General features: G+C 33.5%; 1 protein-coding gene across 1 annotated transcript in view; it reads right to left on the bottom strand.

Annotated features, from left to right (window-relative positions):
• Positions 1–14900, bottom strand: part of Smp_169180 (hypothetical protein) — a gene marked incomplete at its 3' end in the record, with an annotated part of 53525 nt that overhangs the window by 4717 nt on the left and 33908 nt on the right. Inside the window, exons 19-28 of the mRNA XM_018794908.1 lie at positions 14050–14149; positions 13036–13253; positions 11514–11870; positions 10030–10477; positions 8979–9085; positions 5246–5805; positions 4835–4935; positions 4205–4261; positions 4040–4123; positions 790–1151 (exon numbers count right to left, since the gene is read on the bottom strand). Coding sequence (XP_018649274.1) covers positions 790–1151; positions 4040–4123; positions 4205–4261; positions 4835–4935; positions 5246–5805; positions 8979–9085; positions 10030–10477; positions 11514–11870; positions 13036–13253; positions 14050–14149 — 2394 coding nt within the window. The remainder of the gene's footprint in view (positions 1–789; positions 1152–4039; positions 4124–4204; positions 4262–4834; positions 4936–5245; positions 5806–8978; positions 9086–10029; positions 10478–11513; positions 11871–13035; positions 13254–14049; positions 14150–14900) is intronic.

Raw genomic sequence — 14900 nt, 5'->3', positions numbered from 1 at the left:
GCATTCACAAGTAAATGTATTATCTGACTGTTTGAAATGTATTATTGTGCAAACGGTCAATCAGCTACAACGTAGGATCAGGCACATATATGCATCGGTCCAAGTTGCCATACCTCGTTAGCACAAGATGAACACCGGATTCATATGAGTAGTTAATTTAGTGGTGGTAGTACATAAAAGAAAGGTTGTACATAGGGATATAGTATAGGAAGGAAGAACGTTATGAAGCAATTTTAATCTCAAGGTTTAAGGGGAGATAAAGAGTGTATACACCTTCGCCATTGTGATCGATTCTGAGCCATGTCACCTAGAGTCTCAAATCATTGGTTAAGATAGTCACGCGGACTCCAACTAAGTAGTCTGCATCTGCCAACATGGCTCAGACTAGAGGTTAGCGACTTCAAGCACTGATGCCACGTTTTGTTTTGGCCGCCCTTAACTCTCTTCCAACCATCTCCAATACTAGTCAGTATTATCTATAAGAATATATATTTGCATCCCTATACTATAATATTGGAAGTTATGTTAACGACAAACATGGTGATTAACAGAAATAAATTAAAGAGAACATAGAAGAACATCGTATTACTAAAAAAGGGACGTAATTATATATTCGAAGAATATTCATACAAAAATCTAATGTTGACCGACTATTTTGTTGATCGTTTACCGCATAAATCTATTAAGTGTTTAAAAATCTTACTAAAATTGCTAAAATATTAAAATCAATAAGAAAAAAATTCACTCGACACTAAGATAATAACAAGTTCAAACAATAAGATCATTCACCTGAAGGCATTTTGCTACCGTTATTCCTAAAATGAAGAAGCGATAAAGAACTGATTCTGGAACTTGATCTCCCGGCCATGGAGCAGGAAACAATCCATAAGGTGTGTTCACATATATATTTGCTTCATCAATGTCATCTATTTCGTTATCCATAGAGTTAGGTTGCCCAGAATTCGAAATAACATGTTGCTCTATGGTTGCTGAGCTAGAAACAGTGGGCAGAACTGAATGACTATGACTTGACTGCTCAGTAGTCATTGTAAAATCATTTGTAACCCACATTAAACCATCACGTCGACGAAGTTCAGCGGCCAAAAGTGAATAAAATTCTAACGTCGGACCTAGACCTGTGCCTTCCTCACCTATTTTTTTTTAAAATGGGAAACATAAAAAAAGAGAACGGCAATTGAATAATAACTAATTTCATTAACTATAAATATACGCCAATCTAAACAAAATATGAAGCACTAACTAAACTTCCAGGTGAATTACGTTAAAATATTACATCACAAGGACATTTTATATATTTTCAAATACACCAACAGAAACGAAGTAAAGCATAGCACTAAGATAACAAAATTGAAATCATTACCACGTGGTAAATTGCCAAACAAAAACAGCGGTAGAGAAAGTTTATTCAACCTGAAATTTCAACAGATTCGATAGGTTTTTAATTTCAAAAGCTGAATTCACGAGTCAATCTAAGATAGACTATTATTGAAAACCTGTAAGCACTGTATGGCCGTTTCGTCCTAGTATGGGACTCCTTAGCAGTGCGCATCCACGATCCCGCATGTGGGACTCGAATCAAGGATCTTCTATCTCGCGCGCGAATGCTTAACCTCTAGACCACTGAGCCTGACTGACGATTAAAAACAATCTGTAGAAAGCTTTAAATCATCTCAAGACAATAACATAATAATGGCGTGGGAATTATATCTGAAATTTCTCAACTAAATATAAAATAATATTTTATTAAATATGTGACCAACAAAGCAATGTCTTAGTGGTTGAAACATTCCACTTACAACTTTAATATGTCACACTACCTACCAGTTCAGGCCACTAGTAACATAAAATGTGATTCCAATTGGAATATGAAAAAAGTGTACCCAGCAGGTGAGTTACTAGTGCTTAACATTTAGATAGATCAATAAACTGACTATCAAGTTATTACTTAATAACCAACTGTCAATCTACCTTATAGTAGTGGTAATATTCATGTTTGCATCCCATGTTTTGTAACAGATTTATATAAATGAAATAATTACATTTACAAATAAATCGAGTGAAAAATCGTTTGTAGATATTTGAAGGCCAATTATTCTGACAGTAAGTACCCTTAACTGGAATGAAACAGGTGTACCAATATTACCCAGTTGTTAATAGTACCCCCACTTTTATTTCTAGCAGAAAACTACTTAAACATTAAATTAAATACTACACACGACATATCTTCCATAAAAACTGTAGCATTCTAAAGATAATTCAGCAAGGTTTTTTCCTGTCGACAAACTTAGCAAATAATTATTAAATTTGTCAGTTATTAATATGAGAAATGTTGTTTTTCGCCCCTTGTTAATTATCAGATGACAAAATCGCTAATCCGAATACCGACTTGTATGACCTTGTTCTTGCGCCAAAACAATGACATATGAAAACAGCGCTAGCAGCTTTCTGTCGACTCTGAATCCTTATTGATTCTTCTTGCCTAACCCTGCCCGTTGATTTCAGTGAGCAATCTCAACCTTCACCGAATAATTAGTATATTTCAGATATACTTGATTTATATACAAGCAAACAAGACAGCTTCACACCAAAACAGTGGCCAGTAAGTCAAATGAAAGCTTTTGACAGAAGGTATATATATATATATATATATATATAATCTAGCTACATAGTAACCATCCTATGAGAATATATGTAATAGTCCATAATGAAATCTTGGCAGTTGCCATTCATTTATTTTTCGTTCGGATATAACAAAAAACAATTTATAACCCTGGAAAAAATACTGTCAAGATTCCGTATAGAACTCAATTTTACTTTCCTCTTGATTATTTTATTTTATTTAAACACATAAATATTGGTACAATGTGATAAAGAAACATTTGGGTTTTCGATAAGCGTCAGTCGACAGATTAACTTTAAGATGTTGGACAATAAATAGCACATATGTAATACATGTGACAGCTAATGTAGCAGCAGTAGACTTCAATATACACAGGGAGGAAACCAATATCCTGAAATACAGCACGGAGAACACCAGCTCAATCACACTTGATGGAGAAACTTTAGAACACGTGGAAACCTTTACCTACCTGGGCAGCATAATCGATGAACAAGGACAATTCGATGCAAATATGAAGGTAGGGATTGGCAAAGTAACGACAGCGTTCCTACAGTTGAAGAACATACGGAATTCGAAACAACTGTTAACCAATATCAAAGTCACAATCTTCAATACGAAACTCAAGATAGTTCTACTGTACGCAGCTGAAACTTGGACAACTATTACAACCATCATCAAAAACGTACAAGTATTTATAAACAATTGTCTACGCAAGATACTCAACATTCACTAGCCGGATACCATCAACAACAGCCTACTGTGGGAGAGAACAAATCAGCTTCCAGCTGAAGAGAAAATTAGGAAAAGATGTTGGAAGTGAAAATCACCAAACGGCATCATGAGGCAAGCACTAACTTGAGGTCCTGAAGAGAAACGGAAAAGAGGAAGACCAAGAAACATACTGCGTCGGGAATCGGAAGCAGACATCAAAAGAATAAACAACAACTGGAACGGACTTCCTAGGGCAGAGCTCGGTGGAAAACCATGGCAGGTGGCCTATACTCCTTCACGAAGGGTAACAGGCATAAATAAGTAGATAAAATAGTAGATGTAATTTCGTCACTCATTAAATTATCTAATGAATATAGATTAAGTTGGCTTCTCTACAATAACGTTTCACAGCTAAAATATCGAGGATAGTAAGAGATATGAAGAAAAAGATTTTGAATTAAGATTAACGAGTACAATAAAAACCATTCTACAATAGTTACAAAGCTCATACAAAAAAACTAGTACCATGTTACGATAATAGATGAGATAATTAGGCAATTGTTGAAAGGCATAGATTTTCTACCTTGTCATACATGCGGATTAGAATTTATACTCAAAGACAGAAGAGATATACAAAAGCACAGAAACATAATAGATAATAATAATAGTAGTAATAATACGATTTACCAATGAATTGTATTTCCAGTTCAGATTTGCGGGATGCATGCTCTTCCATAAGTCTTGACGCCCAATGCCAAAATGTCAAATTGTCTGATTGATGATAGTGATAGTAATTGGAAGATGATTTCATATATTTACTTGTCAACTGAGTTAATAATTCATGTGGTAAACGTGGAATACGTACAAATTCTTTATGTAACCGACCAATCTGTGAAGTCGACCTATCGTCTGAAATGAGTCCGATGCCAAAACCACTACTACCACCACCACCATTTGGCGTAGTAGCTATACCTCCCATCGATGTAGTCAAATGTTGATTATTCTGATTACCATGAACTAATAAACAATTGATTAAATCATTGTTATTATTACTGGCTCCAGTACTATCAGATAGAAAATTAGTATCACAGTTTAGTGATGCAGCAGTAGAAGTAGTAGTGGATGTTAGTAAAGGAATTCCTAAAGTTGTCAGAATGGATTCAACTGATGAAATATTGTCAGAATTAATGTCCAAATCATTACCAATGTCGATATTTTGTAGGCTACTAGTATTGTTATTAGCTGTTCCATTAACACCAGTTATATTAAGCAAATGATTCAATATTGACGGACGTAGTAATACAATATCTTCATCAGAATTTATTGATCTATTTCCATCGTCTAGTGCATTACTAGTGATGTTATTGGTAGCAGTCGTGGCTGTAATAGTATTATTATTATTATTACTAGCATTGGTATTGTTTAAGAGGGCAGAAATCAAGGAAGCGTTAACGGATGGTAGGAGAATTCGATAAGATGAACGACCACTTGCACTGCCTGCACTCCCAGCACGACTATATCCATCCGAATGCGATAAATATGTACGTTTTTGCAATGGACGATTCTGAAGCCAAGTAGCAGCTCTGAAATTACGGTGAATAAAACCAACAATAAGTCAGTCTACGAATATTATACAGTTTATTATGAAAATTAAGAGGATAATGTAATTAAATTGTACTACGTAGTAGTAAGTTTCACTGATTGAAAACCGTTGTTTACATACGTATATACATACATGTCAAATGCGCCCAGAAAACTTAACCTACTCACTACAGTAATTGAGTAGTATAAAAGCAAACAAAGAAATCAGATCTAGCCTATGCTATACAGTGAAAAACAACATACGCAATGATTTATTGAAAAAAAAACAACGCTGTGTAAGCTAGCACTAACCTGGCTGGACCAAATGCACAAGCTGAAAACAACTGGGAACGTACATTGAATGAGAAGAGAATATTAAATCGTTGACTTAAACTTAAACACCAATTAGGTAAAGCACCAGAAGCTAACGCTAAAGGATCATGTATTTGACATAATAGCTTATTAGTTAATCGTGTAGATGTGAAATCCTCCATTTTCATTTCAATCGATTCGCTTTTACCAACCAATGAATTATCATTATTGTTATTATTATTATTCTCCAAACTGAATTCTTTTAAACCAGATAACTGATATAATAATTTGATAAGTTGTAAAATATCTTCGGGATCACTTGGTGGATAAGATTTATGGACATCATAATTATTCATTATTAAATATTCTGATTTGTTAGTTAAATTATTCACAGAAACGCCATCAACATCATTATTATTACTGTCATCAATGTTATTATCACTAATTATAGGTATTTTAATACCTGATGATGTATAAATTATTGGTCTATCCAAAGATGGTGTAAATCTTAAATCATGTTTATTTAATAATGCTTTCCCATAGATTGTTCGAATGGTTGACTGTAAAGGAAAAACAAAAAAACAAAAGCAAATTCATATGAGAAAGTTAGACTTTTCTGTTAAAGGAAATTTAATTTTTACGTTGATATACTTAAACTTCCACAGAGACCCCCTGGTATCCAGTGCTAACAGCTTCTATAGTAGAATGACGCAATAGCATATTACGATCAACTTTCATCCGTTCTCCATCTAAATTTCAGTTGCAGATATACAAAACCTCGCAAAACTACATAATTCACTGAAGTATATATATATATATATATATATGCCTATACTGCTATGTTTTTTACGGTTCCAGAAATCTCTTGAAGCCTAAGATAGAATGTAATCCTATAATTAACCTCGTTTTTCCGTACACGGAATAACATTGAAGCCATTCATTTCTTCTCTCTACCGTTCCAGTAAACGTATAGAAGTAAATTGTGAAGATAGTTTAGAAGTACTGCTAGCAAGACTTATCAATATCACACATTAAAGAACACTACTGACTAGCCTAATCATAACTGAAGTTACAAATATTGAAAAGGAATTTTTCTTTATAATAAAAAGTAACATACTCCATTCACATCATGATTATTATTATTATTATTATCACCAGCAATACAAGGTGTGGAAATAGTTGTTAATGTAGATGATTTGACACAATCATCATTTGCATCCCAAAATCGATAGCCCAATTTAATTAAATAATTATTTTTTGTTTTATCATTTCCATCAATTGATTTGGACAAACGATATTCATTAGAATTTTCGAGTAGTTCAAATTTCTCTGACAATTCCTAAAATTGTTTTATTTTTTTTAATAAATTTAATGGTGAGAATAAAAATTAAAACAACAATTAGTTGGAGTTCTTTAAAAGAAAAAAAATAATTATCGAAATGTGCACGATGTTTTACACTTCGACTATTTAAACTTGATAATATTAAACCTAACATAAACTTTTTCGATTCAATGAACCTCGACATTAAAAGATATAGCTCAATGAGAGAAGTAAGGGGTTACTAACCTGCTGTTGCTTTTAAGTCAATTGAAAATCTAGAGATTTCTATGTTGATAATTGTAGTTTGAAAGAATATCGGACACTAATAACTAGGATACTGAACATGTACATTGACAGACAACTAGGAGGTAATGATTGTTATATTTATCTGATCTATGGATTTGGTCGAATTCTACCGATCACGTTGCCAGTTGGCAGTATCTCAGTCTTACAGTAGGTTGGCCGCGGCCCTAACAGTGAACTGGTTTCATCTCAGACTGTAAAATTGGCTGACGCAGATTCAGAACTCATAAGCAACATCAGATCACATGATCACAAGTAAGTCTTGCTGACAAATGACAGGATATTAGGTAGAGATAACAAATCGATTGGTGAGCTAGTAAATGATAATCGACTGAAGTGTTCGGGAAGTGAAGTATGTTTATCGAACTACCATCAACCTCGAGAGGTAGCTAAAATATAGGGCTTTACAAACAAAAATACGGCATCAGTCCATCAGGTCACTAACTTTTGAACTGAATTGTGCTGGTAAGTGCAGATTATCGAGGTGAGGTCAGCGCAATTATCGCAAACAATGTTTGGAGACGACAAGTGACACGGTTCAGAATCGCCTATAACACCCCAGGTGAATTCATGCTTTGTGTTCCTATACATCATAGGTTTCCTAATCATACAAAAACGTTACTCCATGAATCCATGTTTCTCCTCCAATCATACAAATCACGTCTCTTCTTTTGTACTGCCACTAACAGTATCACTACTTTTACTGCTCTAACATCTCGATGTGCTTATGAGATGTGAAAACTTGAACCGACAAACATATGTTCCAGCTTTTACGGTAAGCATGATTGATTAAATAACTGTGAATCACATTATTAATGATGTGTAAAAGTACAGTAAAATTTGATACACTCAGTGGTCTATCGGTTAAGGGCTCTGGCTCGTAACTGGTAGGTCCTGGGTTCGAATCTCGCGAGTGCGGGATCGTGGGTGCGCACTGCTGAGGAGTCCCATAATAGAGCGAAACGGCCGTCCAGTGTTTCCAGGTTTTCGATGGTGGTCTAGCTTCAATTGACTCATGATTTCAACTTTGAAATATACTGAAATCTCCACAAATCCCCTTCTGATTTGATACACTATTATAAAAAATTCGAGGATAAATAGTTATTCTGTATCAGGACATAAAAGCTATTTGTAAGTAATAACAATGACAATCCAGAATTTCTTAAACCTTCTACCACACATCATAAAACTTGAAAGAACATTGGTAAAAAAAGTCAATCCAACATAAGACAGTGCACAATAGGTTGCATATGCATGTGACGTACTCATTATGTACAAATATTCTAAATATAGACAAAATTTATTCGGTGAAGATGAAACGGATGAAACTCATAACAAACTGTTACATTGAATAAAATATCATATAATATTTTCGTGTCGTTATAATACAAGATATCGACTCTTGCACCTTTCAACATTTATTTTAAATACGTAGAATAACGAGTAAATGTACTCATCGTGTATATAAAAACGTAATGAGAACAACTGTTACTACATATAAGAAGTGTTAAACATGAAATACCAATGCGAAATCATAATTTCATTCAATGTGATATTTATTTGCTTAGTGCATCGATCAATTTCGCTTTTGATTGTTTTGATTTAATGTGGTTTAAAAATGAGAAAAATTCAAAAAGAAACCTTTTAGCAGGTTGAACTATGTGCTTCTAGTCTAGTTTTCAAGACTGACTCAATCTGAGGCCCTTTTACTGCTGATTGTTGTCTACTGGTTTCCGCATTAAATGTCAGTGTATTTTGTACGTTTATCTTTACTTTTGTTTTTCTCTTACTCAGCTATCCTCATTCACTTTAGTCTTCATGCCACCCTAGTACACAAAGTACCATCTGACTAGACGTAAACCGTCACACTTTGACAAGTGTCAACCTACATCATTTATGGAATCAAATAGGTATATCGAGCAATAATTGCGCAATACGCGGACGATGTTCTAAAAAGAAACACAACAAGAGAAAAGATAAAAATCCATACACACCCTCCACTCTATATGAGAGCTTGACCCAAACTACGTTAATCCCAAGCTCTCAGTTGATGATGACTGATCGATTAATATTTACATTTTATTAAATCCGAAACAGCATTTCACTTACTTGAATATAGTTGAATAAAGTAGCATTCTTATCACGTAATGGTATTTGTATTAGATATTCAGAATTCATATAAATTCCAAGAAACAACGATAAACGTGAATAAGAATCTGTCGAATCAAAGTAAGCATAATTAAAGTATTTTAAAAATTACAGAAAGTGAAATGTGAAAAATCGAGTTTTAAAAAATTATTTTGTAAGATTAATTGTAAATCAGTCTTATCTTCAGTAAAAACACTTCCCATTTGTGGTGATACACCTGATTCGTTTTCATCCTCTGAAGTTCGGTTCTGTAGTTACTTTATTGCTTCACAGTCTTTAAAATTTGTATTCCGAGAGGAAAACATCGTAGAAATGACTGAGTCATGTAAATAGGTGGAGGAAGGGGAAGTGATCTACCATGATCATCGCTGATGATTACTAATGAGTAAGCATATACACTGTCGTGAATTTACGAGATAGACTATTTGCAACATACAAGAAAATTACAAATGTGGTCGACTAGAAGTGAATAAAGACAAATCATAAGGACTACAGTGACTGCAAATGATAAATGTTTAATTGTAATTTAACCCGATAATTTGTTTATTTACATCCATAACTAACAGTCCGCAGCGGCTCAGTGGTGAAAAGGTTCAACTTTCAGCTATTAAATCCCAAGTTCAAAACCTACTCCATCTACTTCGGTTTGAGAAACTGGGTGGTACCGAAATCTCCCACGCCTAAACTGTGGCTCTAACCAGACATCTAGTGGATGAGTTGACTTCCATTTATTCTGCAAGACAAGTTAAAAGCTGGATACTCTGATTATCTGACAGAATTTAGGGAATAAGAAAGAAACATTTATCCCCGATAACTTTTCAACTCTTTAGCAATCGACAGATAATTTTAAATCATTGACAACCGTAGATGATGTTTTGTTTGAGAAACTAATATAAACGGTAATAACTACATAAGATATTAGTTGAAAACACAATCAATTACAATAAATATAATGACGATTATCGACAGTATTGACATTGATTAAATAAGAAACATAACTTAAAAGACTTACCTTCGTCATTTGCTGAACATTCATGATCACTAGAAGGAGGTCGACAAAGCACATACGCTGTAGTCCCTGGGGCATTGGTTGAACCAGGATTCGGAATAAAAGTAGGAATTAAACCCAATGGCAAACGAAGTGCATCAGTTGCTTCATTCCACGATAGAGGAACAGGAGGAGTACCAGAATGAGGTGAGTTAGAGTGACTGGCAGGTGTATCTTTAGATTCAGAAGAAACCATTTGACGTGGTCGATTTCTACGAATACGGCGACGAAACTGTTGATGTATTGGTTTCCATGATGATGGTAGAACTTGAAATCCTGAACTGTCTGATGATAAGTTAGCGTTAAATGAAGTAGTTTCATTTAATTGTTCAGAATATTGATAGGTCTCATTTAACTGTTGATTATGATCATCAGAATTTTTGGATAGTTTATTGGTGTTATTACAAGGTTCCTAAGAGGAAATGTAAAAAAAAATTTGAAAAAATTCAGTAAAGTTGATCTACATTATAAAACTTCGCGAATGTTATTTACCGAGGTATGGACTTTTACAATAATGGAACAAATGTCAAGGAAACAATAGATATATCAATAATATCATATAAATTAATTCTAATTTACTTCAATTAATTTAACCAATCAATTCTACTGATAGACAAATTAGAGTTATGTATAAGTAGAGAAGGTTAATTTGATAAACAAAACGTTTTATAAATACATTAAAGAGCCAAATCAGATATCCAGTGCCATTTGCATAAATATCTGAAACCTGAAGATGTAAGAATAATTATTAACAACAAGCATATTGACCTTGAGAATAAAAAGACTCTCAAGCGAAAACATAAGTAAAAGATTTTTGTGTTGTATACGGATATGTTTATTCTTTCAATACAAATGCGTTTAGATTCTATGTTCAATTTGTGTAAAGATTTCAGTATTCGAAATATTGACTCATTGTATACTGATTTTCTTGTGAGTAGGATAGTTTAATTGTTGAAATATCTGACTGTCAACCATTGGATACCAAGTTTGAATTCTATTCCTTTGTGGATGAAATGAAGTTTTAAAAAATGCATAGCTCAATCGCGAAGCTTTCATCACTCGCCTTGCAAATATCGTCAGTATACAGCTTGAGAAGAGTTAATCTACACCAGAATTTCACGTTTTCCTCTGACCGTACATCCGGTTGATAAACTCAATGAATATCAATATAGTTTATTGAGTAACTTAAATCCCTTGTTTCCAAAGCTAATCAGGCCTTTGTGTTGTTTTGAATTTAAACATCAACAATTACTCAGTCAAACACTTTTGTACACCACCATCTTAGAATCCCAAATCTATTATCAACTTCATTTCTGGATATCTTCCTACACAGACAATATACGATTCAAAGTTAAGTAAAAGAATATGTACATGATCTGATTATACGAAGCTGAACACAAACGATATTGATTATTCAATAAAACGCGCCCACCATCCACACAACTTACAGTATTCACAGTTTTAATCACTGGTAAATTACTATATGATTCAGATGACTGAGTAAGTAGTCCAATTGGCTCACAAATCTTTTCTGACTTCTCTTCTTCATTGTGTATTAGTTGATCAACTGATATGCGATTATTGTTTTTATGATTAGCATTTTGGGTCGATTGAAAATGTTTCCATGAATGAGATGAAGTTTGTGATATTTTGTTAATAGTTAAACCAATCGGATTTTCATTATCATCACCAATATTGTTTCGTCTATTTTGAACAGTATTACTACGAATTATAGCTTCTACAGTGTCTGCAAACTCTATAGCTTCTGGTTCAATAGAATTAAGTAGATAGCCTAAACCAGGTACCTGATAGGGAAGAGGGATGGAAAGAAAACAACTACAGGTAATAAACAGTTAACGAATTTAGTTCGAAAATATGTCCATTTGTAATACAACAGCATGTATTGAGACGAGTAAAAGCGATAACTAATACAAAAATCGTTACACCTTCACATATTGACAGTACAAGAAGAAGAAAATCAAACAACGACGACAAAAAAACAGCAATGATACTGCAGAGTAGTAGTGGTTGTTATATAAATTTCAGTGAAACTAGACTTAAATACATTATTATCAGTAAGTGTTTGAATGATCGCGTTGTTGATACCGAGGACTAAATTTCGATCAGTCTATGTCGATATGCGTGAAAACATATATGATTAAAAACAATGGGATAATCCAAACGCTCGCTAATAATGATTTAAACACCATACCAACTGAATGGTTTGTGGAATATCTGGATTTAATAGACCAGTAGATAATGCTTTGGGCGTTTGAAACAAAAAGTAATATGTTTGTTTCATAATGTGAATATCAACACTAGAATGAGGGTACATTCAGTTTACGAGCATCAAATAGGATTAAACACCTGTCCTGGATTTCACTAACAGTCTCAACTCATCTATTCCTAGCTAAAATATAGTAATTACGATGTGAATGTTTGTGACGATAATTCGGTTCGAATTTGATTATGATTATAGACTGATATAAAACAGATAGTAATGATGATGATAATCGCACAGTATCGCAAATTGACCTAAATTAAAAGTGTTAATCGTTGTATACCAATCCAATAGTGAAGATAACACATACTCTTTGAAACCCACAGGTTTAGGGGATGTGGTCCCTAATATTATTGTGGCTCTGTATATACTGCTGACGAGTTTGATACTAGAAAAAAAAAACATATGGATGATAATCAGTTTTTAGTGACTAGTTGATGAATAAAATAGTCAAAGCTGAATTCAAATTATAATGCAAAATATAACATAATGGACTTCCGATACAACCAACTGTAAAAAGAAAGAAAGTTTGACAGAATGAACTTTTCTTATACTTGTGGAATAACTCTGAAGAAAAACAAACTACTATTAAAATTAGGCGCTGATAATGCTGTCCAAACTAGCAATAGAACACTAAAGAATAAAACAATGCTAAAATGAATCAAATAAGCTACAAAATTAATTCTTACATCAGATTCACCAGATGCTTCTGGATTACTGTGGTCAATATAAGAAATATGAGGCTCTGTAATATCTATTTCTCCAGTATCCAGAATAATAGAATCAATTCTTTTTGTATCCTCTGATTGATAATTATTCATCGTTTCTTTTGAATGATGTTCTTCTTCTCCAGAATGTATACTATCCATGCTACGTGATGTACATTTATTCAATAGATCATAATCCACTGAATTAAAACGAAAATATGGTAAATTAAATTTGTAATGAATGTATACATATGAAATTTAATTAGTAGAAAAGTAGCATCAATTATCAATTATTTTTTATGAGGCAAATCTTCCACTATTCAATGAAATAAATGCCCTCAAATGCCCTGGTAAGGCCGAGAGTGGGGAGAGTCAGCCTTTACTCTCGAAATGCTCTCACATGACCACGCGTAAATAGCCTCTGTCAGGGAAGTCCTACTCACTGCCTTCTCGTGGCATTAATGCTGTTTACGAAATTGAGAGGACGAACACGGAATGTCCGGCCCTTTAACCGGTTTAGTGGACACACCTCGTCCACCTAGGGGAGTTGGAAAACCCTGATTCCAAACCAATGATGCACATGGGCTGGCTCCAGTATCCTGAGGGAACAAATGGTGTATGAATCAATCGTTGGTCACCGGCTACCATGGGACTGCATCTCCTCACGATGCTCCACTGCCTTATGGATCAGACCTTTAGGTCAAAGTCTCCGGGTATGGGCCCCTAAGTAAACTACCTGCTTCAGTTTGGGCACCTGGTCAGTATCACAGCCCTCACACAAATCAAATGAGATTTGTGTGGCGCCTATATATCTGGTGCCCCTTTGTACCAATATTTATGTGTTTAAATAAATAAATTAAATTAAAAATCGTTATAGAGAAACACAGAATGTGTATGATGAAAGGAGTGACAGGGTACTGACTGATTGATAATAAATAAAGAAAATATGTTTGAAATTCATTTCTTTTTTTAATATAAAATTAATCAAAAACTTACAATCTTGTGGCGCAATACGACGTAGAAGTTGATATAATTCTGGTGATGATTTATCGTTGGCAAGAAGATTACCGAAACATTGTAATAATTTGTCATCAATCTAAACGCAAACAAAACAACCTCATTCAGTGTGAAGTGAGTTTGAAGATTGATAATATTTTTGAAGTAAAATATAAAATAATATTAAGCTGAAAAACAGTCTATGACTACATTTACATGTGTATAAGAAAATTAATGAATGTTATATTCGTCTAAGAATCAACTTTAGATTGCTGTACTGGGAAAGGCAGGACATAGAATCTCGTTGATATACAAAAGTATAATCAAACCGGATTGATAATCAGGTATTTACAACGAAGAATTACATTATTTAAAGGATGGAAATAGTTTAAAAATTCCTACTGGTCTGATATCATACGTATTTTAGGTAGACAGACATTACTAAAAAGGGTTTGGAAATTGTAGAATTAAATAAATGTAATCTTACAGAGATATGATTTTTCATAGTCTAGTTAATATATGCCACAACCACCTAAAAACATAATGTAATTACTGTCGAATTACTTAGACTATTGTTCACAACCAATTTGATCGACAGGATTTCATCAGAATTAAGGACTAAACAAACATTGTATTGACATACACAATGAATGATTGATAAACGTATCATCGTGATTTACTGATCTGATAAATCAATGACAGAGTAAAAATGGAAAACGAAATTCATACAATAATCAAGATCATTTGTATTCTGCCTATCATAACAAAATCGTAATGATTCAACAGTATAGACTTATAAATGAACAAATTTAACATAAATTTGAAGAGTATACAAGAAAAATTAAGTCAAT

Source organism: Schistosoma mansoni, chromosome 1, assembly GCF_000237925.1.
Source record: "Schistosoma mansoni strain Puerto Rico chromosome 1, complete genome".
Classification (NCBI taxonomy): Eukaryota; Metazoa; Platyhelminthes; class Trematoda; order Strigeidida; family Schistosomatidae; genus Schistosoma; species Schistosoma mansoni.
The sequence above is the reverse complement of the archived record's forward strand: the minus strand, read 5'-3'. Positions and strand labels throughout refer to the sequence as shown.